General features: G+C 44.9%; 1 protein-coding gene across 1 annotated transcript in view; it reads left to right on the top strand.

The window, feature by feature from the left end:
* The window catches only part of LOC126291496 (transcription factor HES-1-like), a 387,022-nt gene that overhangs the window by 357,002 nt on the left and 5,248 nt on the right, over positions 1–24,772 (top strand). The window contains exons 6-8 of the mRNA XM_049985003.1: positions 7,901–8,018; positions 19,782–19,878; positions 20,113–20,203. Coding sequence (XP_049840960.1) covers positions 7,901–8,018; positions 19,782–19,878; positions 20,113–20,203 — 306 coding nt within the window. The remainder of the gene's footprint in view (positions 1–7,900; positions 8,019–19,781; positions 19,879–20,112; positions 20,204–24,772) is intronic.

Below are 24,772 nucleotides of genomic sequence, written 5' to 3'. Positions count from 1 at the left end.
GACTTCAATATTAATTGTATAAGTGATTGTGCAAGAAAGAGGATGCTGGTAGACCTCCTTAATTCATATAATCTTATGCAAACCGTATATTCTTTCCAACGAGAGTGCAAGGGAACAGTAGAACAACCATAGACAACTTTTTGTTCATTCCTCATTACTAGAAGGGCATTCTGTTAGCAAAAAGGTGAATGGCCTTTCAGATCATGATGCACAAATTTTAACTCTAAAAAATTTTTGTGCTGCAACACGTGTTAAATATAGTCATCAGCTGTTTAGGAAAGCTGATTCAGTTGCTGCAGAGACCTTTGTAAACCTTATCAAGGAATAAGAGTGGCAAGATGTTTATAGCGCTGATACAGTAGACGATAAATATAATGCTTTTCTCAAGACTTTTCTCGTGCTCTTTGAAAGTTGCTTTCCGTTAGAACGTTCAAAACAGGGTACTAGCACAAACAGGCAGCCTGGGTGGCCGACTAGAGGGATAAGAATATCTTTTAGAACAAAGTGGCAATTATATCAGAACGTTAGAAACAGTCAAAATCTAAATGGAGCAGCCCATTACAAACAGTATTGTAAGGTGCTTAAAAATGTTATTAGGAAGGCAAAAAGTATGTGGTATGCAGATAGAATAGCTAAGTCTCAGGATAAAATTAAAACAATATGGTCAGTCGTAAAGGAAGTGGCTGGTCTGCAGAGACAGGTTGAGGATATAGAATCAGTGTGTAGTGGAAATGATAAGTCGCGTATATGTACAGTATTTAATAATCACTTTCCGTATATAGCAGGTGAACTAAATAGAAACCTAGTCCCAACAGGGAATCACATAGCGCTCTTACAAAAAAGTGTTCCGAGACTGTTATCTGAAATGCTCCTCCATGATACTGACAAGAGGGAGATTGAGTTAATAATTGAATCACTAAAGACCAAGAACTCTCATGGATATGACGGGGTATCCAGCAGGACACTGAAGTATTGTTCTATGTATGTTAGCCCAGTCCTTAGCCGTATCTGTAACTTTTCCTTTAGGAGTGGTCGGTTTCCTGACCGATTAAAGTACTCGGTAGTGAAGCCACTTTATAAAAAGGGAGACATTAATAATGTTGACAATTTTAGACCTATTTCTATGCCATCAGTGTTTGCTAAAGTTATCGAGAAGGCTGTATATACAAGGTTACTGGAGTATTTAAATTCACATAATTTGCTGTCAAGCGTTCAGTTTGGTTTTAAAAATGGTTTAACAACTGAAAATGCTATACTCTCTTTTCTCTGTGAGGTTTTGGACAGATTAAATAAAAGGTTGCGAACGCTAGGTGTTTTCTTTGATTTAACGAAGGCTTTTGACTGTGTTGACCACAAAATATTACTGCAGAAGTTGGACCATTATGGAGTACGGGTAGTAGCTTACAATTGGTTCGCCTCTTACTTTAAGAACAGAAAGCAGAAGGTAATTCTCCTCAATATTGAGAGTGGTAGTGACGTTCAGTCCCAATGGGGCACTGTTAAGTGGGGTGTTCCCCAAGGGTCGGTGCTGGGGCCACTGTTGTTTCTTATTTATATAAATGATATGCCTTCTAATATTACAGGTGATTCAAAAATATTTCCTTTTGCTGATGACACCAGCTTGGTAGTGAAGGATCTTGTGTGTAATATTGAAACAGTATCAAATAATGTAGTTCATGAAATAAGTACGTGACTTGTGGAAAATAATTTGATGCTAATCACAGTAAGACTCAGTTCTTACAGTTTCTAACTCACAATTCAACAAGAACTGGTATTTTGATCAGACTGAATGGGCATATTATAAGCGAGACGGAACAGTTCAAGTTCCTAGGTGTTCGGATAGATAGTAAGCTGTTGTGGAAAGCTCATGTCCAGGATCTTGTTCAGAAACTAAATGCTGCTTTATTTACCATTAGAACAGTATCTGAAATAAGTAACACTTCAACACGAAAAGTAGTCTACTTCGCATATTTTCATACGCTTATGTCGTATGGTATTATTTTTTGGGGTAATTCTTCTGATTCGAAAAGGGTATTTTTGGCTCAAAAACGGGCTGTTCGAGCCATATGTGGTGTAAGTTCGATAACCTCTTGTCGGCTCATATTCAGTAGTCTGGGAATTCTGACATTGCCCTCACAGTATATATTTTCTTTAATGTCGTTTGTTGTTAGCAATATTAGCCTATTCCCAAGAATTAGCAGCTTTCTCTCAGTTAATACTAGGCAGAAATACAATCTGCATGTGGAATGCACTTCCTTGACTCTTGTGCAGAAAGGAGTGCACTATTCTGCTGCATCCATTTTCAATAAGCTACCACAAGAACTCAAAAATCTTAGCAGTAGCCCAAACTCTTTTAAGTCTAAACTGAAGAGTTTCCTCATGGCTCACTCCTATTCTGTCGAGGAGCTCCTGGAATAGCTAAAAAAATTAAGCAAATTCCAGAGTTACATTGTTGATTTTCTTTATTTAAACTTACGACTTGTCACCTGAATATGTTTTTTTATATATTTCATTTTATCTATTTGTAATATCATGTTATAATTTCATGTTTTGACTCGTTCCATGACCATGGAGACTTCTCCTTAATTTGGTCCCATGGAACAATACATAAATAAATAAATAAATAAATAAAAACTGGTTCAGCATAACTAACTTTGTGTTCCGCCTTACAGCAGGTCTTGTCACGGGGGAAGCCTTGTCAGAGAGGTCCACTGCATGAGTGTCTACTGAAATGATTCCAGTGGTGCCTTCCCAGTGCCTTCCACTGTGATGATGAAATGATAATGAGGACAACACAACACCTAGTCCATGAGTGGAGAAAATATCCGACCCAGCCGGGAATCGAACCCGGGCCCCTTGGTGTGACAGACGGCCATGTTGACCCCTCAGCTTTTGAGACGGACCAGTTCAGCATACACAACACTTTTCAGATGCCCCCAAAGGTGAAAATCCAGGAGGTTTAAATTCAGTGATTTTTCAGGACATGCTACAGGGCCTCCATGTGCGATCCAATGTCCAGACAAGATGCTGTTGAGGTGTTGGCAAACTGGGGTAGTGCTCTGTCATGCAGAAATCACGTAACCTGTCACACTGCCAAAGGCATCTCCTCAAGCAGCCTAGCAGAGTATTCTTCAGGAAGTCTAGGTACGTTCCTCTGTCACGGCATTTTGGAATAATAACTGGTCGAGGCATGTGGTCGCCAAGAATCCCTGCCCATACATTGATGCTGAACCATTGCTTATGAGCTGCCTCAAGCATTCCCCAAGGATTGTCTGTAGTTCACAGATGACGACTGATGATGACAGTTCAGATAAGGGTTGCTTTGTTGGTAGAGAGGACTGATGACAGAAATCCTGTAATTGTGAAGGCCTGGTGCAGAAACCGTCGACAAAATGGTACTCATAGAGGGAAATCAATTTCTGATAATCCTTGCACTTGTTTTAGATGACAGGGATGGTATGCGTTGTCATGCAGGGTACACATAATCGTACTTTGGCCTACGCCATGTTGGCAGGCCACTTGCCTGGAGCTTGTACTAGGTTTCGTCTCAGTATCCTGTTCCCAGCCCTACAAGTCACCTGTACGCACAGTCCACGACCAACCTGCATGCTCGTCCGCGTGAAAGGACTCATGATTACACAAACCCGTCAAAGGGCTTGAAATGTTGTTTGAAATGGCTGGTATCTGTATGGGTACTTGTTTTGGTACAGCTGTGCTTCTTGTCAACCGTTTCCATCTGTTTGGGCGTAGATAAACACCATCGTGGCTTGTTCCTGACATTGAATACTGGACCATTCTGCTGCTTACAGTATGCTACATCAATCACACACCCTGCAACAAACATGGAACACACGGTACATGATCAGAAGAACTGTCATTCATCAGTGCCATCTACCGTGGCAACGATGCGTTTCCAGACCCATGTTCATAGGCTCTCCTCCATTTTCATTCAGGAATCCGCCCCTACAGTTTGTCAGTTTTATGAACATCCTTTCTTTCAGGGGTACTAGTTATGCAAGGTTCGCAGGAGAGCTTCTGTAAAGTCTGGAAGGTAGGAGACGAGGTACTGGCAGAAGTAAAGCTGTGAGGACGGTGCGTGAGTCGTGTTTGGGTAGCTCAGTTGGTAGAGCACTTGCCCGCAAAAGGCAAAGGTCCCGAGTTCGAGCCTTGGCTCGGCACACAGTTTTAATCTGCCAGGAAGTTCCAGTTTTATTAATGTTCATCCTGTATAAACGGTTGCCAATGTTTCTGGACATCTTGGATGCACGCAGGGAAATTTTCAACTGTGGTGCTTGTAAGCTCATTTGTGACAGCCCTTTGGATGTCTTCAGTATCTTGACAAAGCTTTCCTTTCAGCCGCGGAAACAAGGAAAAATCACAAGGCGAGAGGTGGTGCGAATATGGCGGATGTGGGATGGCAACAGTACAATATCTGGCCAGATACTTAGTAACAGATATAGCAGTATGGGGTCTTGCATTACCATGCATTAAGAACCAGTCCTGAAAATGCTGCAAATGGGGGCGGGACGCCGAATTGCTTGCAAATGTTTCGAGACTTTGATGTTCCGTAAAGAGTTTGGCTCACTATTTGACACGAAGGAACATACTTGTTGTCAAATAATCCTTTACTATCAAGGAATGAGATCAACATTTGTCTTTGTGGTTTGACTTTTTTCGAGTCTGGATACCCGTGATTCCACCATTCTGGACTTTGACACTTCGTGCGAAAGTCTTACTGATAGCACCAACTTTCATCCCCAGCAATAACAGCACTCCGTCTTCAGGCCACGAGTGGCCTGCCGGGACCGTCCGACCGCCTTGTCTTCCTTGGTGAAGGATGCGGATAGTAGGGGCGTGGGGTCAGCACGCCACTCTCCCGGTCGTAAGACGGTATTCTTGACAGAAGCAACTACTAATCGGTCGAGTCGCTCCTCAATTCGCATCACGAGGCTGAGTGCACCCCAAAAAATGGCAATAGCACATGGCGGCCTGGATGATGGCCCATCCAAGTGCTGGCCACGCCCGACAGCGCTTAACTTCGGTGATCTCACGGGAACCAGTGTATCCATTTCGGCAAGGCCGTTAACGCCAGTAATAACCTTTGACAGAAATGTGTTGTCTCGTCTGACTATTCCCAGTCATTTTCAGTTCATCTGTTAGTGAGTGAGGGACGAGTTTTGCACTAAGTTTCCCTTTCCCTAACATTCAATGTAAAAGCTTATGACACACGTCACGATTCAAATTAAGTTTCATGATGGTCTTCTTGCAATAACTGCCTTACACTCTCCACGTTTCATCGGTATGGGCTGCAGACGGGCGACTAATTCTGGGATCCGCACTGAATCCGTGCCTTCAACCAAACCTTTTGTGCAGTTCGAAAGCACGACTTCTTGAAAGTGCCTCTCCAGCATATGCATGGTTTTACCATTGTTCACATTTCACTTGTGGTTTTCCCGAGCTTAACGCAGAACTTAATGTTCACGCTTTGCTCACAATCAGCAGCCATTGCGTCACCGTAACTAATGTGCTAAGAACCCAAACAGTGCGTTTCTTTAACGCTGCCACCTACTGAGTTTGGGAGGAAACATGGCGAAGGTCATTTCAAGGGCGCACATATACTAGGTAACATAGCAACAAAATTTGTTCCTTTTTAGTACTGCTAACTCGGAAAGTAAAAAAAAAAAAATTAAAAAAAAATAGAAAACCTGTCCTGGAACTTTTCTGACAAGGAAAGTGAAAAATCCACTACTTCACTATCTTTCTTTATTGATAACTTCGTTCTGCTGACGCGGGGACTACTGGCAAATCATTGCAGGATTTTTATATGTATTCTATTTTTTCTAGTTGTAAGATGGAGTCATTGAGCCCAGCGGTACCCCTCACTGCCGTTGGAGGGAGTAGGCTGTGGTTTTCATCTTTCTCATCATCAACATGCAACACAAACAAGACCGCACACAGCGCACGAACCCATTGCTCTCACCTTTACATGATATATACACTTACATAGCTCCCACACACCAGTATCACACAATTCTTTCTTTTAGCACACAAAATTGTACTGTTGGTTTCCACCATAGGGCGATGTAGATTATTGGTTTCCCTTCATCAGATCTTGGGCCCTAACATGTCCCAGATCCTTCCAATAATTTCAGACAAGATGAAGTGGCTTTGAATTGTACAGAGAGGTAGGGGCACAGTCTTTTACGAAACCGCCACAGGTAATCAGCCATAAGGCAACGTTTTAACGACTTCTTTACTCATTATTTTAAGATAATGTGCCAGTTTCGTGTGTGTGTGTGGGGGGGGGGGGGCGGTTTAATGGCTACTAGACCGCAGGTTCCTCTGCCGAGGCAATGCCAGACGAGAAATCATTAGAGACTACCCGAGCCTACGGTGGAGGTTGTAAGTGTCTGGATGCTGAGTCCTGTAGGCCTATTCTGTATCATCCATATTGTTCAGTTCTTAAGGTTAGCCTCAGTAATAACGTCCCTGAGTGTGTTTTTCAGTTTTATTCAGTCTATTCACATTCGTTCCTTTTAATGTGTGTCAGGGCGCTGATGTCCTCGATGTTGAGCGCCCATAAGCCCCAACACACACACACACACACACACACACACACACACACACACACACACACACACACACACTTGTTCGTCTTCTGCACCGAGAGGTTGTGAGGTGCCAGTAAGGCCGTTTGGTTGGTTTGGTTGGCTTTGATTGTGGAGATAATTTGTTATTTTAGAAATATTGAGTAAATTTTAATTTTGGATTTAGTGATTATCTTTTATTGAAGAATCACCAAGACTTATCTGATTTGAAAACGGAGTTCATAAATGTTATTGCGCATCGTGGAAGTGAACAAAATGTGGATGGTACTGTTAAGAAGAAGGCAAGAGCTACAAAGGTAGGCAAAGGGCTTTAGGAAATGTGGCGGCATGAGATTTAGGACCGCAGTCTGTGCAACCAGATAAATCCCTTTGAAATGTGTGAGAGCAACTTTGTGATGAGGTACAGACTGAGCAAGGAGCCAGCCCATCATTTGGTTCAGGAACTGTGGACGTACATGAGGGCCGATCAGAGACATACAGCCATCCCTTTGCCCTTCAAGATACTTTCGTCTAACAAGTCATGAAATGACTCTTATCAGCTGAACAATGAAACTTCCTGGCAGATTAAAACTGCATGCCGAATTGAGTATCGAACTTGGGCCGTTTGCATTTCGTGAGCAAGTGCTCTGAGCTACCAAAGCACGACTCACGACTGCATTTTCCCACGAAAGACAAAGGTCCCAAGTTTGAGTGTTGGTCTGGCACACTGTTTTAATCTACCAGGGACTTTCATATTAGTGCACAATCCACAGCAGAGTGAAAATTTCATTTTTGCTGCTGGACATTTCTTATCAGTCATCAGATGCAATGGTTGGTTTTTTCTTCTAGGTTTTAACAACTCTTAACTTCTTGGGGTATGGGTCTAATCTAAAGGGGATAGGGACTGACAATTCAGCTGCCAGGGCGGCATTGGCAAAGTTGTGAGGGCTCTCACTGCGCCTGCAGTGGAAAACAATAATTGGAATACGGTGTTTGGTAGTCGTGTCAGCTGGCAGCTTCGGGTGCGGGTCGCTGTGCCCACTGCGATGCGCCTTGCCGGGTGAGCAGTCGTCGGGTGAGCGTGCCCACAGCTGCTGTGGTCACTTGGCTTTCATTGGCTGGCATGAGGAGACAAGGCAACACGGCACGGGCCCACCTCGCTTTTTCGCACGGGCACAGGTGTCTGTCCAATTTCACCTAAAACTTCGCTGTTTTGGAGTTGTGCCGGCAGCTGATGGAAAGGACGTACAGAGCCAGAGATTGACGTGGACAGCTGGGAACCTGGGTGCAGCACAGTGCTTGTCGTGTTGCAGTGCCAGCGGGAAGGCATCCCCGGGGTCGCTGCTGGGTAGCCGCCTGCTGTCCGCTAGCCAGAGCCCGGAGCCCGCGTCGCCGCTGGACGCCACCAACCCCCTGCTCTCCGTCGTACAGGTGACTACACTGCACTACTTTCCTTCTCTAACCTACTCCACTGTACTGCCTACTCTACTGCACTCTGGCAACCAGCCGCAGAGGTGTATTTTTAATAATAATAATAATAATACAGGGTGAGCACAAAGTCTTGCCCTGATTATAACAAATTATTACAGAATATTCGTCTGACATAATAATTTAAATTTGATGCCATTACATAGGTTAGTGTTACTAGTTTATTTAAGACCACTTACATTAGTAAACCTCAACGTGTGCTCCCTTGGTAGCTCGGAGAATGTCGAGGTGGTATTCCAGTTCCCGCCACGTGTTTCGTAACGTGTATACTGTCACAGTTCCCACAGCAGCTTGTATCCTAGCCTTCAGTTTGTCGACGTCAGCAACTGGTGTGACGAAGACTCTGTCTCTGATGTAGCCCCAGAAAAAAAAGTCAAGGGGCGTAAAGTCTGGAGAGCGGGGTGGTCAGGGCGTTGGACCGTTCTTTCCAATCCACTGATTCAGAAATGTTTCATCCAGGAAATCACGAACTTTCAAAGCCCAGTTTGTGTGTGTGTGGGGGGGGGGGGGCGGTGGGGGGGGGGGGGGGGGGTGTTGCTCCATCTTGCCGGAAAATTATCCATAGTTGATCTTCTAACTGTGGGGCTTCGAGCCGAGTACTTCATCATCCTTGTCGGACAGGGAGAAACAAATTTCGTCTTTAATGAAATGTAGTAAAGGACAGTCGTTGTCCAAGCAGCGGGCACTAAACATAATAACACACTTTGGAGATAATCCACAGCATAGTAAAAAAGCAGTTATGAACAGATTTCGAAAGAGTCTGTAGCAAAATGACTGTGTAGTACAAACAGTGCTACCGAACTGACAGACATAAGATTACCAAATTTCAAACAAAGCTTCAACTTGATGATGCGCATAAAACTGCGGAATCGGCCAGAAAATTTGCGTGGAAATGAAGACACCGTTCTGAAACTTCAGCAGTATTTCCGTATTTCTTCGTCCCAGAACAACTGTGGGTTATTTAACCACAACAGGGTGCCATAAGTTTGAAAATGGCAGCTACTCGACAGTTCGTTCTGGTTTACAGATTGTAGTAGCTGAGCAGCTTTTCTGCCAGGTGGGTCCATCCTCGTCATTGCTTTCCGTTACTGCGTGCTCCATCTTCTCAGCTGTGTTTAGGCCCTGTTTTAAATTACTCGTCTGGGTGTATAGCCGTAGGGCGTTTTGCCTTTCATAAAGTAATGTTCAATCACCACACGAAATTCTTTTCCGTCCATTATTCGACAATCACTCGACTTCCTCGATTCATACGAATGCCAAACAAAAAGAAATAGACCAATATGGTTGAAACTTGGTGTGCATTCTTTCCCAAGGTGCTACTAACTAAACATGACCTCGATACGCGCCGGTGGTGCCATCTCTCGGATTTTGCACGGACTTTTCAAACGCCCTTGAAAAAAATGTAGGTGAGCAAATTTTCCAGGCATAATTCAGCCATTGCTTCATTCACCCATCGTTGCTTCGTTGTCTGTTTCTCCGTGTAGTAAGTCCTGGCGTTTCCTGTACATATATAAAGAAAAAAATCAGATAAAGACATGACAACCTCTCCGGGCAAAGGACAAGTGCACTGATTTCACCGGATGACGTCGTGAACGAAGTAAACGGTGCTGTAGCGAGATAACGTGACACTCGAGAACCTGCGACGGTCTGCCCCATATTAGCACATCCCGTCGACACCTAGCTTTATACATGGGAGTTGGATTCCTTAAAGAATCGACGGTGGGGTTGCTGGTACTCGCAGAAGGCTCTGCCTTCTTTCCTGCTGGTCGCTACGTCCTAGGGTGCTACGGAGGTGCCAGTTGTATGGTTACCCCTCCCCCACAACGATGGAACCTCTACGACAGTACTGCCTTTACCGCGTACAGTGTACAGTGTTCACGGACAGGGGCGGTGTGTGGTCGGCCCATCACACACGTCTCGCCCTCATTGATCGGCCCCTACTCTGGTCTCCGCTTCGCTTCCCGCTCGCCGCATTAGCATCCTAACACGCCACCTGTTGCTAAACGGCAGCCGCGTGTGTTGTTACGTCACCGCAGCGAGGGGGCGCAAAGCCACATGTCGGCTCCTGAGTGACGAGCAGACCACCGCTTCGTACGCCACGTCTTGTCAGCAGGAGCAAACTCTGCCATAGATGCGCTCTGAGCGAAAATTCGGGAGCTAACAGACGCGACTTTTACCTCAAAATGTCGCCTGGCCAGTCACCTCCCAGCACTCGCAACGGACGTTACGCAACTGGTCCTCGTATCGCCAGATACCAGATAGTCTACACTTAGGGTGCACAGGTTGATGCTGTGTTCTCTATTTCCAGAAAACGTTCGGTAGAGTTCTGGCCTGCAGCGTAGCGAACACAATACTGGCGTAGAAAATTTCAGCCCTGGTTTGTCACTGGACTGAAGACTTCCGAAGAAACAGAACACAGCACGTCATTCTTAACTACACTGAAGTGCCAAAGACATTCAAATGCAGAGATATGTAAACAGGGAGTTGCGGTGTATCGATTTCCGTGGCTCTCTTGGTCATCACAACGAGACTGCCACACGAGAAGAACAAAGATGACCACAGTATTTACGAAAAGACTATGTAACAGCAGTATGACCTTATTGTAAAGCTGTTTTTGTAATGCCATTTAGCCTGAAGATGAGGTTTAACCCTCGAAACATGTCGTTAAATAAATAAGTAATACAATAGTTGGCAAAGTTTGTGACTGGTGGCGGTAATTTAAAAAAAAAGCCTTGAATGATTTGAAAATGGGTCACGCCCTGGATATGGTGCTGAAGTAAATAAAAAAGTGAAATTTGCAACTTTGGCTAGTTTTCCTTCGTACTAGCGGGACAAACCTTGTTACTTCCTTTCTTAGATTCACTGGACTGGTACTTAACTAACACGAAAATCGAAATTCAGCCACAGGATGGCAGCCAAATTAGGCTAATCTGTTTCGCGCGAGGGGTTGGGTGGGTGGAGGCGGGGGTGGGGGAGAGGGGAAGGAAAGTGATGTCACAAAGTTAAAACGACTTTATCTTTCAGTGGCTCTGCTAAATGCGCCGTCACTGGAGTCACACGACCATGCGTGTTTGCACACGCAATTACCGTGACAGCCCTTGAGAGGCACCACTTAATGAGTTGCACGTGGAAGCGCGGCTTTCGGACAAGCTGCTTCAGTGACATCATTTAAGAGGGTCGCTCCAAATGAAATCCACAACCATTCTTTCGAAAACTCAACTTTTGTTCTATGTGTTTACTATGCATGGAGGTCATAGCGACATTGTTCTCACTTATATTCATATTTGATTGAACCTATTTCTGCAATTCGCGCTTCGTCGTCCTCCATCTAGATGGCTGTTGATGTTTGTCCGAAGTGACGAGCCGTTGCAGAGTTCCTATGTTGTGAGAACGAGACCGTGAGAGACATTCACAAGAGAATGTACAGAGTGTTTGCGGATCTACATCTACACTACTGGCCATTAAAATTGCTACACCATGAAGATGACGTGCTACAGACGCCAAATTTAACGGACAGGAAGTAGATGCTGTGATATCCAAATGATTAGCTTTTCAGAGCATTCACACAAGGTTGGCGACACCTACAACGTGCTGAAATGAGGAAAGTTTCCAACCCATTTCTCATGCGCAAACAGCAGTTGACCGGCGTTGCCTGGTGAAATGTTGTTGCGATGCCTCGTGTAAGGAGGAGAAATGCTTACCACTAAGTTTCCGATTTGGATAAAGGTCGGATTGTAGCCTATGACGATTGCGGTTTATCGTATCGCGACATTGCTGCTCGCGTTGGTCGATATCCAATGACTGTTAGCAGAATATGGAATCGATGGGTTCAGGAGGGTAGTACGGAACGCCGTGCTGGATCCCAACGGCCTCGTATCACTAGCAGTCGAGATGACAGGCATCTTGTCCGCATGGCTGTAACGGATCATTCAGCCACGTCTCGACCCCTGAGTCAACAGATGGGGAAATATGCAAGACAACAATCATCTGCACGAACAGTTCGACGTCATGTGAAGCAGCTCGGAGACCATGGCTGCGGTTACTCTTGACACTGCATCACAGACAGGAGCGCCTGTGATGGTTTACTCAACGACGAACCTGTGTGCACGAATGGCAGAATGTAATTTTTTCGGATGTATCCAGATTCTGTTTACAGCATCATGATGGTCGCATTCGTGTTTGGCGACATCGCGGTGAACGCACATTCGAAGCGTGTATTCGACATCTCCATACTGACGTATCACCCAACGCGATGGTATGGGGTGCCACTGGTTACGCGTCTCGGTCACCTCTTGTTCGCATTGACGGCACTTTGAACAGTGGACGTTACATTTCAGATGTGTTACGACCCATGGCTCTACCCTTCATTCAGTCCCTGCGAACGCTACATTTCTGCCGGATAATGCACGACCTCATGTTGCACGTCCTGTACGGGCCTTTCTGGATACAGAAATTGTCGACTGCTGCCCTGGCCAGCACATTCTCCAGATCTCTCACGAACTGAAAACGTCTGGTAAATGGTGGCCGAGCAACTGGCTCGTCACAATATGCCATTCACTACTCTGAACTGTGGTATCGTGTTGAAGCTGCATGGGCAGCTGTACCTGTAAGCACTATGCAAGCTCTGTTTGTCTCAATGCCTAAGCGTATTAAGGCCGTTTTTACGACCAGAGGTGGTTGTTCTGGGTAATTATTTCTCAGGATCTATGCATCGCAATTGCGTGAAAATGTAATCACATGGCAGTTACAGTATAATAAATTTGTCCAATGAATAACCGTTTATCATCTGCATTTCTTCGTGGTGTAGCAATTTTAATGGCCAGTAGTGTACATCTGCATCTACATAGATAATTCGCAAGCCTCCGTACGGCGCGTGGCGGAGGGTACCTGTATCAGTACTATTCATTTTCTTTCCTGTCTCACTCGCAAATAGAGCGAGGGAAAAACGACAGTCTATATGCTTTCGTGTGAGCCCTAATTTCTCGTATCTTATCTTCGTGGTCCTTACACACAATGCACAGGGTGTCCCAAAAAATGTGTATATTTTTTATGCCTGTACACTAACATTTATTATGGTACGAAAAAACTTCAAAATACAAAATAATGTGAACAAATGTAAAAGGAAGCCTTTTGCCAAAAGTGTTGAAATTGTTAGCCATTGTGGTCTAGAAACAACTGATAATGATGACCGATGAAATCCAACATCTTCCTAATCGTTGCAGTTGGTCTTTTGGCACATTCCTTTTCAGTGGCTGCTTTCAACTAATTCATTCTGGACAGCTCCTTCTTCCTCAGTCTTAGGTCACTGACGAGTAATAGTGGGTCTCGATGGTACATCTCGTTGAAACTTCATTCTGAAATACCTCTGCACTTTACTTAACGTTCTCAGTCTTCCAGTATCACCTCAGAACGAACTTACGTTGCTCAAAATTCAGACTGCTTTCAGCCGTTTTTCAAGCTGTCACACATGAAAAAGGGAAAAAAGATGTGGTAGTTATGAGCTGTAAAAGACCGTATACATTTTATGGGGACACCCTGGATGTTGGCAAAAGAAAAATCGTTCTGCAGTCAGCTTCAAATGCCGATTCTCTAAATTTTCATAATAATGTTCTTCGAAAAGAACGTTACCTCCATGGATTCCCATTTGAGTTCGCAAACCATCTCCGTAGCACTTATGTATTGTTCGAACCTGGCGGTAACAAATCTAGCAGCCTGCGTCTGAACTGCCTCGATGTCTTCCTTTAACCCGACGTGGTACTGATCCCAAACGCTCGAGCAGTACTCAAGGATAGGTCGCACCACTCTCCTATATGCGGTCTCCTTTACAGGTGAGTCACACTGTCCTAAAAAATTTCCCAATAAACCGAAGTCGGAAATTCGCCTTTCTTACCACCGTCCTCAGATGCTCGATCCATTTCACATCACATTGCAGTGGTACGCCCAGATATTTAAACGACGTGCCTGTGTTACGCAGGACATTAGCAATGGTGTACCCGAATGTTACGTGTTTGTTTTTTCTACTCATCCTCACTAATTTACATTTTTCCACGTGATGCTTCTCGCGGTACAGCCAGTGGGTGGGCAAGCAGGTTATCAAGACCGAACACTCCACAGACTGCTCACAATACGTGGCATATTCACATATCTGGTTTTGGCTGTCAAGTGAAACAAGTGTCAGTCCGAGTGGAAATAAGAGGCGGGAGTGTGTGCAGAATATTGAGGCAGTGTAAGCTTAAAAAAAGTATGGGTTCTGAGAATGTTAACGAATACCCACGAAGAAGCAATGGACAAAAACACCCACCCTCTTGCACTCACTTGGCACCGTGGGATTACCATCTCTTCTACATCTACATCTACTTCCATACTCCGCAAGCCACCTGACGGTGTGTGGCGGAGGGTACTTTGAGTACCACTATCGGTTCTCCCTTCTATTCCAGTCTCGTATTATTCGTGGAAAGAAAGATTGTCGGTATACCTCTATGTGGGCTCTAATCTCTCTAATTTTATCCCCATGGTCTCTTCGCGAGATATACGTACGAGGGAGCAATATACTGCTTGACTCCTCGGTGAAGGTATGTTGTCGAAACTTCAACAAAAGCCCGTGCAGAGAGCTACTGAGCATCTCTCTTGCAGAGTCTTCCACTGGAGTTTATCTATCATCTCCGTAACGCTTTCGCGATTACTAAATGATCCTGTAACGAAGCGCGCTGCTCCCCGTTGGATCTTCTCTATCTCTTCTGTAAACCCTAACTGGCACGGATCCCACATTGGTGAGCAGTATTCAAGCAGTGGGCGAACAAGTGTACTGTAACCTACTTCCTTTATTTTCGCATTGCCTTTCCTTAGGATTCTTCCAATAAATCTCAGTCTGGCATCTGCTTTACCGACGATCAATTTTATATGATCATTCCATTTTAAATCACTCCCAATGCCTACTCCCAGATAATTTATGGAAGTGACTGCTTCCAGTTGCTGACCTGCTATATTGTAGCTCAATGATAAAGGATCTTTCTTTCTATGTATTCGCAGCACATTACACTTGTCTACATTGAGATTCAATTGCCATTCCCTGCATCATGCATCAATTCGTTGCAGATCCCCCTGCATTTCAGTACAGTTTTCCATTGTTACAACCTCTCGATATACTACAGCATCATCCGCAAAAAGCCTCAGTGAACTTCCGATGTGATCCACAAGGTCATTTATGTATATTGTGAATAGCAACGGTCCTATGACAGTCCTCTGTGGCACACCCGAAATCACTCTTACTTCGGAAGACTTCTCTCCATTGAGAATGACATGCTCTTCGGTAAAACTCTTCAATAAACTGATGGATTGAGATTTGAAGATGAAGATTCCCTGTGAAGACTCTTAGGCCCTCGCTCAATTGCGCTGGTGTTCACTTCTGCCCTGTACAATTCTTAACAGGAGAGGTCCCCAATGGTGGGACCCCCTTTTGGAAACCATCTACATGGTGATGCAGTTTAAGGTCCCTGTTGTGATACTCTGGAGCCATTCACGCTGGCGGGCACACGTTTTGCGAGTAATAGAGGAAAAAATTTGGAATTTTGCGTAATGCTCTTGAGCTTCAAACTAGAAATTCCACAGAAACCGGTCGCGTACGTAATGGTCTCAGGACAAGCCTCACATGCGAGAGGTTAGGGGTTCGAATGTCGTCAGGCGCTTCGCAATTTTTTATTTTTTAACCTTTACCGAAAGGTATTAAAAAACTAGAAACCCGCCTCGATTGCGAAAAAAGCACGTAGTGTTAACCTAGGTTTCGGCGTAGATAACTACACCTTCTTCAGAACAATAAAACCCACAAGTGCCTAAGAAGACCTTTGTCAATGATTAAAAGAACACCAAAGCTATATATTTTTAAACGAAAAAAAGGAAAATGCAAACAGTGCATATGTACAAAGTCTAAACCTTTACTTATCTTAATGGTGTAACCTCCACATAGGCCGGTATGAGGTGGAGGTTACACTATTAAGTTAAGTAACGGTTTAGACTTTGTACATATGTACTGTTTGTGTTAATAAATGTATAGCTTTGGTGTTCTGTTAATCATTGACAAAGGTCTTCTTAGGCACTTGTGGGTTTTATTGTTCTGAAGAAGGTGTAGTTATCTACGCCGAAATCTAGGTTAGCACTAGGTGCTTTTTTCGCAGCCGAGGAGGGTTTCTAGTTTTTTAATATATTAACCAACGATTGCTGACGCGCTGCGATGTTGAAGGTTCTTTACCGAAAGGTCTTTGATCTTTGTTTTTATTCAATTAATGGGTTTAAATGTAATTTTTTATTTCTGTTCCTTTGTTCATTTTAATTACCGTTTTAAATTTTTCAGTTGCTTTCATTCTGTCTTCCTACAATTCTTTTTCCACTTGGAATTATAATGCATGTAATTTTAAATATTTCCATTTATTGACGTCGATTTAATTTCTCCCGTTTCATCATACTGTATTTTCGTGTATCTTATTGCATTCAGTATGTTTGTTTCTCATTTGGGTTGAATTTCATTTTATCATGAATCCCTTCTTTCGTTTAAATCTTCATCTGCATTACTTTATACGTACAGCAATAAAAATTTATGACTTAAATGTTTTTATGACGATTACCATCCCAGAAAATGTACATCTTGTGTCCACTATTACATTTTTAACGCCATTGCATATATATTATTTCGTCTTTTGTTTTTTTTAAACGATCGATTGGCATTTTCGAATATTTAAATATTATTATAGATAAATGAAAAAACTAAATTCATATGTACAGACATTCCAAGTGGAAAAAAGATTGAGAGGAAGACAAAATGATAGCAATTGGAAAAAAATACAGCGATTAAAATGAAGTGATAGAAGAAAATAGTTCAAATGGCTCTGAGCACTATGGGACTTAACTTTTAAGCTCATCATTCCCCTAGAACTTAGAACTACTTAAACCTAACTAATCTAAGGACATCACACACATCCATGCCCGAGGCAGGATTCGAACCTGCGACCGTAGCGGTCGCGCGGCTCCAGACTGTTGCATCTAGAACCACTCGGCCACTCCGACCGGCGATAGAAGAATAGAAATAAAATAATTACATTTAAATCCTTTAATTGAATAAAAAATGATAAAAGTCATTTGGGTGAAAATTAAAAAATAAAGAATTTGAAAGTGCCTGACGAAAATTCGAACCAACAACCTCTCGAATAACATTCTTCTTCTATCAGTATTACGCTATGCAAACGATCTATCATTTTTAAATCTTCAGAGCATCACGCGAAATTACAATTTTTTTTTTCATCGATAACGCGTGAATGAGGGCCTATCAGGGTGAATGGTTGCAGGATGTGATACTTGGGACTTTCACCTATAATACAGTATAGATGTATTTCTTTTGCAAATAAAAACTCCTTGTCTTGAAGCAAGAGAAGGCGTTTTTTATTCGCGGTCTCAGAAACTGACATACGGCCGGGAGAGGGTGTGCTGACCACATGCGCCTCCGTATCCGCATCCAGTCACGCCTATGGGTGAGGATGACAGGGCGGCCGGTCGGTGCCGTTGGGCCTTCCTGCCCTATTCGGGAGGAGTTTAATCCATCACAAAAAATCCTCATACCGCCATGTGCAACTGTCAGAAGAGTCCTCACTGGGATATTGTTCAACTCGCGCGTCACATTGCCTCAAAAATCGACTGCGTCGTCGAAGCCTTAACCCTTCATGTGAAATGCTGCGCTTATAAAATACACAGTAGTATCGTACTGTTAAACCAAATCTCGTCAGGTCTGATGATTTTTCTAGAAGAGAATTGCCCACATTTTGCATTTCAATCACACCGTGACAGGTGTGCACGCATCGTCTTCTCTGTTCAGAAGGCAAGGTATGTGGAACAAATTTTGCACATACTTTTCTCTTCTTCAGAATATTCTGGAGAATTTATCGAACACGCGGTTTAGACATATTTCTGCATTGTAATTTGTGTGTACACTACATCCAGATGTACACTACTTAACACTGTGTGCGCACAATGGACTGCACATCTGTTGTTTACAGTTGTTTGTTCAAGGCGCCTCCGTAAGTTGCAACACTGACAGACAATGTATACAGATATATATAAAAATTTTGGTTCTCCCCTTTATTTCGAAACACGTGTCTCAGACTCTAAAATTGGCTCTGAGGTAAGCGTATACATGCGTTTGAAATGCTTTCAGATTACCAATGAAAAAACCCAACAGTTCCATGCAGCTATTTCACGGAGCTCCTGAGAAACGTCAGTACATGGTGGAATGTCCAGATGCTCGGATGCAGGCGTGAATCCGTCGTGGCATACACCAGGGATGAGACAATCAATTCAGCCCTGGTCTAAACTGTCCCACTCTTCAGTATTGATTCTGCATAAGTAGCATGATGTGCATTGTCGTTGTCGACGTCCAAAAACAGTTCATATCAATCGATCCCACACATGTTCGATAGGGTTCATATCCAGGGAACATACAAGCCACTCCAGTCTGGTGAGCCTTGCATTCTGAAGGACCGTCTTCAGAAGAACAACACGATGAGCACATGGGCTATCATCCATAAAGCTGAAGTTGTCACCAAAATTTTGGCAATATGGTGGCACTATTTGCTTTTGAATCCTGTCCCAGCACTGCAGAGCAGTGAGATTTTCCTCAACTATCACAAGCAGTGTGCAGTGGCCCGATGTCATGTCACCACAGAACATCACAACACCACCTTGTTCCACCTGTGGGACCCAGTGTTGGAGGTGTTGCAAATTACCAGGCTGTTGTGTTTGTTTACGAGTATCACGCTATAAACAATCCAAGTGTCGTCTGTAAACTACACCCAAAGCCAGCCCTGCAATCTCCATTCTGCACGATTTCTAGCCCATATGTAACATGGTGTTGTAGTGCAGGGGTGTACGATGTGCTGCTCGTCACGTTTGTTGGGAATGAAGATTCGCATAATGCACTCGTCCTGTAAAGCTTGAGGCGATATACGACGTCCTGTAGCCTCTGTGATCACTGGATTTGGTTCTGGGGCACTCAAATGACACAAAAGTTGAAGATATCGATCATCCTGAGCACCTCTCGAAAATGGTTCCCTGGGGGGTGATAAGTCCTCAACACTGCCTGTCAGTTGGAACCGGTTCCATGTCCACACCTCATCACTTACACTCCAGTGCACACATTGATCAACTTCCTCAGTTGACAAGCCTTCTGCGCATAACATTGATCCGATCATCTGTTGGGATTGTCCTTAGTGGCGTAATGGATGTTCAGTCTACTCTTCCAAAGACGTCTTCAATCTGGTCCTACTGATGCTTTATTTTCTATTGAAATGCTGCAATCCATTCGAGTGTGGCGTCCTATCCATAGGTAGCGATGGCGATAACTTCGTATGTCATTACAAAGAACGTCACAGGTTGCATTCTGATCAGTAGAGGGACAGTTACAAAACTGACACACCTTCCCCTGCATTGGGTGATGAAATGAAATGTCGTGTGACTAGGGCCTCCTGTCGGGTAGACCGTTCGCCTGGTGCAAGTCTTTCGATTTGACGCCACTTCGGCGACTTGCGCGTCGATGGGGATGAAATGATAATGGGATACTTTTTTTGACGTGTGTTGCACCGAGCAGTGAGCCATATTAGCAAGTAGGAACTGATCTGATAGTTCGAGGAGGTGCACCACAGCGAGAATGTCGGCTGGCTTGTGCAGCAGCAGGTAATTCCGTCGCGGCTGCCGGACGGCCAGCTGGTGTTCCTGCTGCCGTCGCACTACGTGCAGCTGGCCGCCGCCGCCGCTGCCGCCGCCTCCCACATGCAGGCGCTGGGCCACCACCTGCACCACGGCGTGCCGCCCCCGCCGCCGCCGCAGCTGTCGCCGGCGCTATTCGCGCCGCGGCCCGCCTCCGCCTGGGACGCTGCCGCAGCCGCCGCCGCAGCGGCCGCCGCCTCTGCCGCCGGGCCCTCCACCCCCGTGCCGCCCACCTCGTCCGCGGCCGCCGCGCCGCCCCTGCCGTCGCCCCCGGGCTCTGCGGTCTTTGGAGGTCGGCCGGATTCCCGCGCCGCCTCTGTCGCTCCACCGTCGCCCCCGGTCGCTGGGCCTGGCTCTCCGGAAGTCCTCACGCAGTCCTCCAGGTAATGGCGACCCTGTTGTTCTTAATGTAACGTCTCACTTCATGTCCAGACTGCAGAACACGAGCTTACTCCCAGTTTTATTCCTACTAGTTCAGTATGGCCCACTACAAGTTTCTCTCCTCTGACAACTCGTTCGTCACTTGGTCTGCCACTCCAAAAGTCCTCACGCAGTCCTCCAGGTAACTACGACTCCTGGCCCCTGATGCACTGGCCTACATGTAACGTCTTTCGTCGATCCAGATTGCAGAATACCAGAAGCTCTTCCAGTTTTTCCACATTAGTGTCCTGACCAGTTCGATGTGGCCTACTACAAGTTCCTCTCCTCTGGCAACTCGTTCGTTGCTGGCCGTTCTCTGAAAGTCCTCAGGCAGTCCTTCAGGTAATGACGACCCCTAGCCTCCGACCTGCTGTCCTAAATGTATTGTCTCACGTCATTGATGTGGCCAACCACACTTTTTTCCCCTCTGCCAACTCTTTTGTCCCTTGACTTAGCTCTCTGGAAGTCCTCATACACTCCTCCAGGTTAACTACAACTCCTGGGCCCTGAGGCACTGTCCTGTGTGTAACGTCCCTCGTCATATCCAGATTGCAGAATACCAGATTCTCTTCCAGTATTTTCCCCATTAGTGTCCTGACCAGTTCGATGTGACCTGCAACAAGTTCCTCTGCTCTGGCAACTGGTTCGTTGTTGGCCCCCAGCTCTCTAAAAGTCCTCAGGCAGTCCTTCAGATAATGGCGACCCCTGGCCTCCGACATGCTGTTCTAAATGTTACGTCTCACGTCCTTGATGCGGTCCACCAAATATTCTTCCCCTCTACCAACTCTTTTGTTACTGGACCTGGGTCGCTGGAAGTCCTCATGCACTCCTCCAGGTAACAATGACTCCTGGCTCCTGAGGCACTGTCCTACATCTAACGTCCCTTGTCTTATCCCGGTTGCAGAATACCAGATTCTCTTCCAGTTTTTTTTCCCCGTTAGTGTCCTGACCAGTTCGATGTGGCCTGCCACAAGTTCCTCTCCTCCGGAAACTCGTTTGTTGTTGGCCCAGCTCTCTAGAAGTCCTCAGGCAGTCCTTCAGATAATGGCGACCCCTGGCCTCCGACATGCTGTTCTAAATGTTACGTCTCACGTCCTTGATGCGGCCCACCACATATTCTTCCCCCTGCCAACTCTTTTGTCACTGGACCTGGCTCGCTGGAAATCCTCCTGCAGGTCTCCAGGTAATGGCAAATCGTGTCCCCCGATTTGTTGCTCTAAATGTAACGTCTCACGTCATATCCAGACTGCACAACAGGAGTATGTCTTCCAGTTTTTTTTCCATCAGCCTTCTCTCTGGTTCTGTATGACCCATCACGAGTTCCTGTCCTATGCCAACTCGTTTGTCTCATTGCCCGCCTCCATAGTCGAGTGGTGAGCACAGCTGATTGACATGTGTGTGATCCAGGCCATTCTTCAGACTGGTTTGGAGATTTTATCTGCTCGAGGATTGGGTGTGTGTCTTGCCCTCACCATCATTCCATCATCGTCGGCGTGCAAGCTGTCGACGTGGTGTCGAATAGAAAGACCCGAACTAAGCAGCTGAACAGTTTTAGATTGGGTCTCCTGGTCCAAAATGCCGTACAATCACTTAATTTTTTTTTTCAATTTGACTTAGCAGTTACATCCAATTGCACCCAGTGTCCTCAACTCTTTGTTGGATATACAATGACTGTTCAGTAAGGAATGATCATAACTTTTTTTACAATGTACCTTTACTTATGTCCATAATTTTCACGATCATTCTCCATATAGTCTCCTTTGGATGCGATACACTTGTCCTAGCGTTTCTGCCTGTCTGCAAAGATATGCTGGTAGTCATTCTCGTTACATGCTTCAGAATCGCCTCTGCAACGATCACTGCTGCTTTTGATGTGGAAGATGCCTCCTGCGAAGGTGTTTCCTCAGGGTAGGGCCTAGAAAGAAGTTACACAGGACTAAATCCAGACTATAGGGAGGGCGAAGAACGTACTCCACAAAGATTTTTGCAAGATATTCAGTACGCATCACGGAACCCAGAACACAGGAACGTGCCTCCAGTGAACATTTTCTGTCACCAATTTCTGGGTGACACCCAGTGAAATTTTCACTATGTTTGGAAGTGTTGGTAAGATTATTCGTTGATGTTCTCTCACTGTCACAGCAGCATCGTTTTCTGCAGTGAGGGCAGTAACTGGGGCAACAGGTCAGTTTCCTTTAAAGTTGATTTCTCTCCTCGTTCAACAGTTTAATTCGACTTGCGCTGTAGGGAAGGACAGAATGTCCAAAGGCCTCCTGTAACACTGCATGCAGTAGTGGGAATCAATGTAAAGGCACGGATGTTTACAGAAAAGTAACATTGTCAGCTGGAATAGTTGTCAGTACATTGTGTGTGCAAGAGTATGGCACCCAGTATACGGACAAATGCATTCAAATGGTATTGCATTTGATGTCAGTAGTACAGAGTATAACAAAACATCAACTATTCAGGTGGTGGAGGGAGAAACACAGTAGAAGGCAGTCGCCGCACTGAGTGGCCGAGCTGTTTGAGGCGCCATGTCACGGGCTGTGTGGCCCCTCCCGCCGGAGGTTCGAGTCCTCTCTCGGGCAAGGATGTGTGTGTTGTTCTTAGCATAAGTTAGTTTGAGTAGTGTGTAAGTCTAGGGACCGATGACCTAATCAGCTTGGTCCCTTAGGAGTTCACACACAAGACAGTCGGCTCTGTATGGTGTTAGTGTGTGCGTACGTGCAGATAGGCAACAGATACCATTAGTGACCTTGCGTGTCGTGTACATATACCACGACTCTGACAATGCCACGTGGAAAACAGTTATCATGTGATGAAAAAATTGATGTGTACAAGGAAATGCGACTCTTTGATTGTGAAATCGCCAAGAAGTTGAACCATAAAAACACGGTGATCGATAATTTCGATAGATTTGGCGCACGGTATGGACAGTCTAATCAGAAAATTATTTGAGGCATCGAACGGTTACTGTTACACAAAACCAGCCGTTATTCTTTTCAACTTGTTGACGAATTACAGTTATCGGCAACTACCAGGTGTGTACGACACATCTTGCTTTCAAGAACATACTGCAGCAATGTGCTCTAAGACTCAAACATAAATGGGCTCTATTGGCGTTTGTTGGATTTCAGAATGGAGTAAAGTTATCTTCAGTAATGAAAAGAAGTCAGGATAGATTTCAGTATTATTGGCATGATCTGAGAACAGAACAGCAGGTAAGAATGAGCAGAAATTTTGGTGATGGAAGTGTTATGATTTGTCCAGCCTTCTACGCTAAAAGTAAATCACGTGTTGCTTGGCTGAACACTACAAAGAACTCTAACAAGTACACTAAGATGCTAGGGAGAGAACTGATTAGAATATATGATGACTTAGGGAACAGAACTCTAATGTTTCAACAATATAATGCATTTGTGCATATTTCTGCTACATCCAAAAGTGATTTGAAGATAAAGATATCAATGTCTTGCCCTGGCTTGGAGGTAGCCTGGATATGAACCCTGTGGTAAACTGCTGCGGAATGCTTGCAAGGAGTGTTTAAGCAATGGAAGAGAATTTGAGGTCGTATGTGAGCTGAAAAGTGCGGTACAAGAAGAGTGGGCGACAATTTCACTGAGAGAACTACAAGCCCTAACAAAATCAATCCCAAAGAGAATTTTTGAGGTGCTCAGGAAGAACAGAGGTCGAACAAAGTACTAACAGTGCAATTACACAACATGACAGTTAGTACCTTTACACCAGTTTCCATTCAGGAAATACAAACACCTTATTTATTAGAACAGCTACATTCGTTCGTGTATCCAGTCGAAACTAACTACTCAGTAAAACTGGAACGCCCCATCTGTTGGGAGGATCTTCTCAAGAAATTGGCATAATGTGTTTCATATTTCATTCAGCGCTGTATCTTCTCGTGGAGTTCGTATTGCAGCATCTCCATTCCATTGCCATCATATACCCAACTCACCGCTATCCTTGAAATCCAATTGATTGCCTTGATTTTTTTGTCAATTGAAGTATGTCATATCCAGGTAGAGAATTACCACCAATGTTGTCTCTGTCTGTGATACAATACATCAGAGTCCACACTTCCATGGCCTTTCTGCACACCAGACACAGTATTCATCTGTGTCCATCGCCCTGCAGTGTGTGCAAAGAGACGATTCAGCCATGTTTATGGCGTGCAGTCTGGCCTGTGTCATGTACCTGTGATTAAGGAGAACATACCACGAAGATCGAGCCGTCAAGCTCAAGTACGGTGGGTTCACACAACGCCAGAGGGTGGCCCAGGCTCTCTTTGGGTATCGCTGTACCATCACGTTCTTGTCGTGATACTACATTAAGGGGCGACAAATATTTCGCACTGTCGTTCCTCTGAACGACGGCGGCTCATGGCAGACACAGCTATAGTCTCCAAGAAACGTTGCAATACAAATAAATGACAGCGACTGGAACAGGCGATACTTGAGAGCATGGCATTAGCTCGTCAGTCAGCGCCGACGTTATCGCACGGTACCATATTCTGAACA

The sequence above is a fragment of the Schistocerca gregaria genome, chromosome 9, assembly GCF_023897955.1.
Source record: "Schistocerca gregaria isolate iqSchGreg1 chromosome 9, iqSchGreg1.2, whole genome shotgun sequence".
Lineage (NCBI taxonomy): Eukaryota > Metazoa > Arthropoda > Insecta > Orthoptera > Acrididae > Schistocerca > Schistocerca gregaria.
The sequence above is the reverse complement of the archived record's forward strand: the minus strand, read 5'-3'. Positions and strand labels throughout refer to the sequence as shown.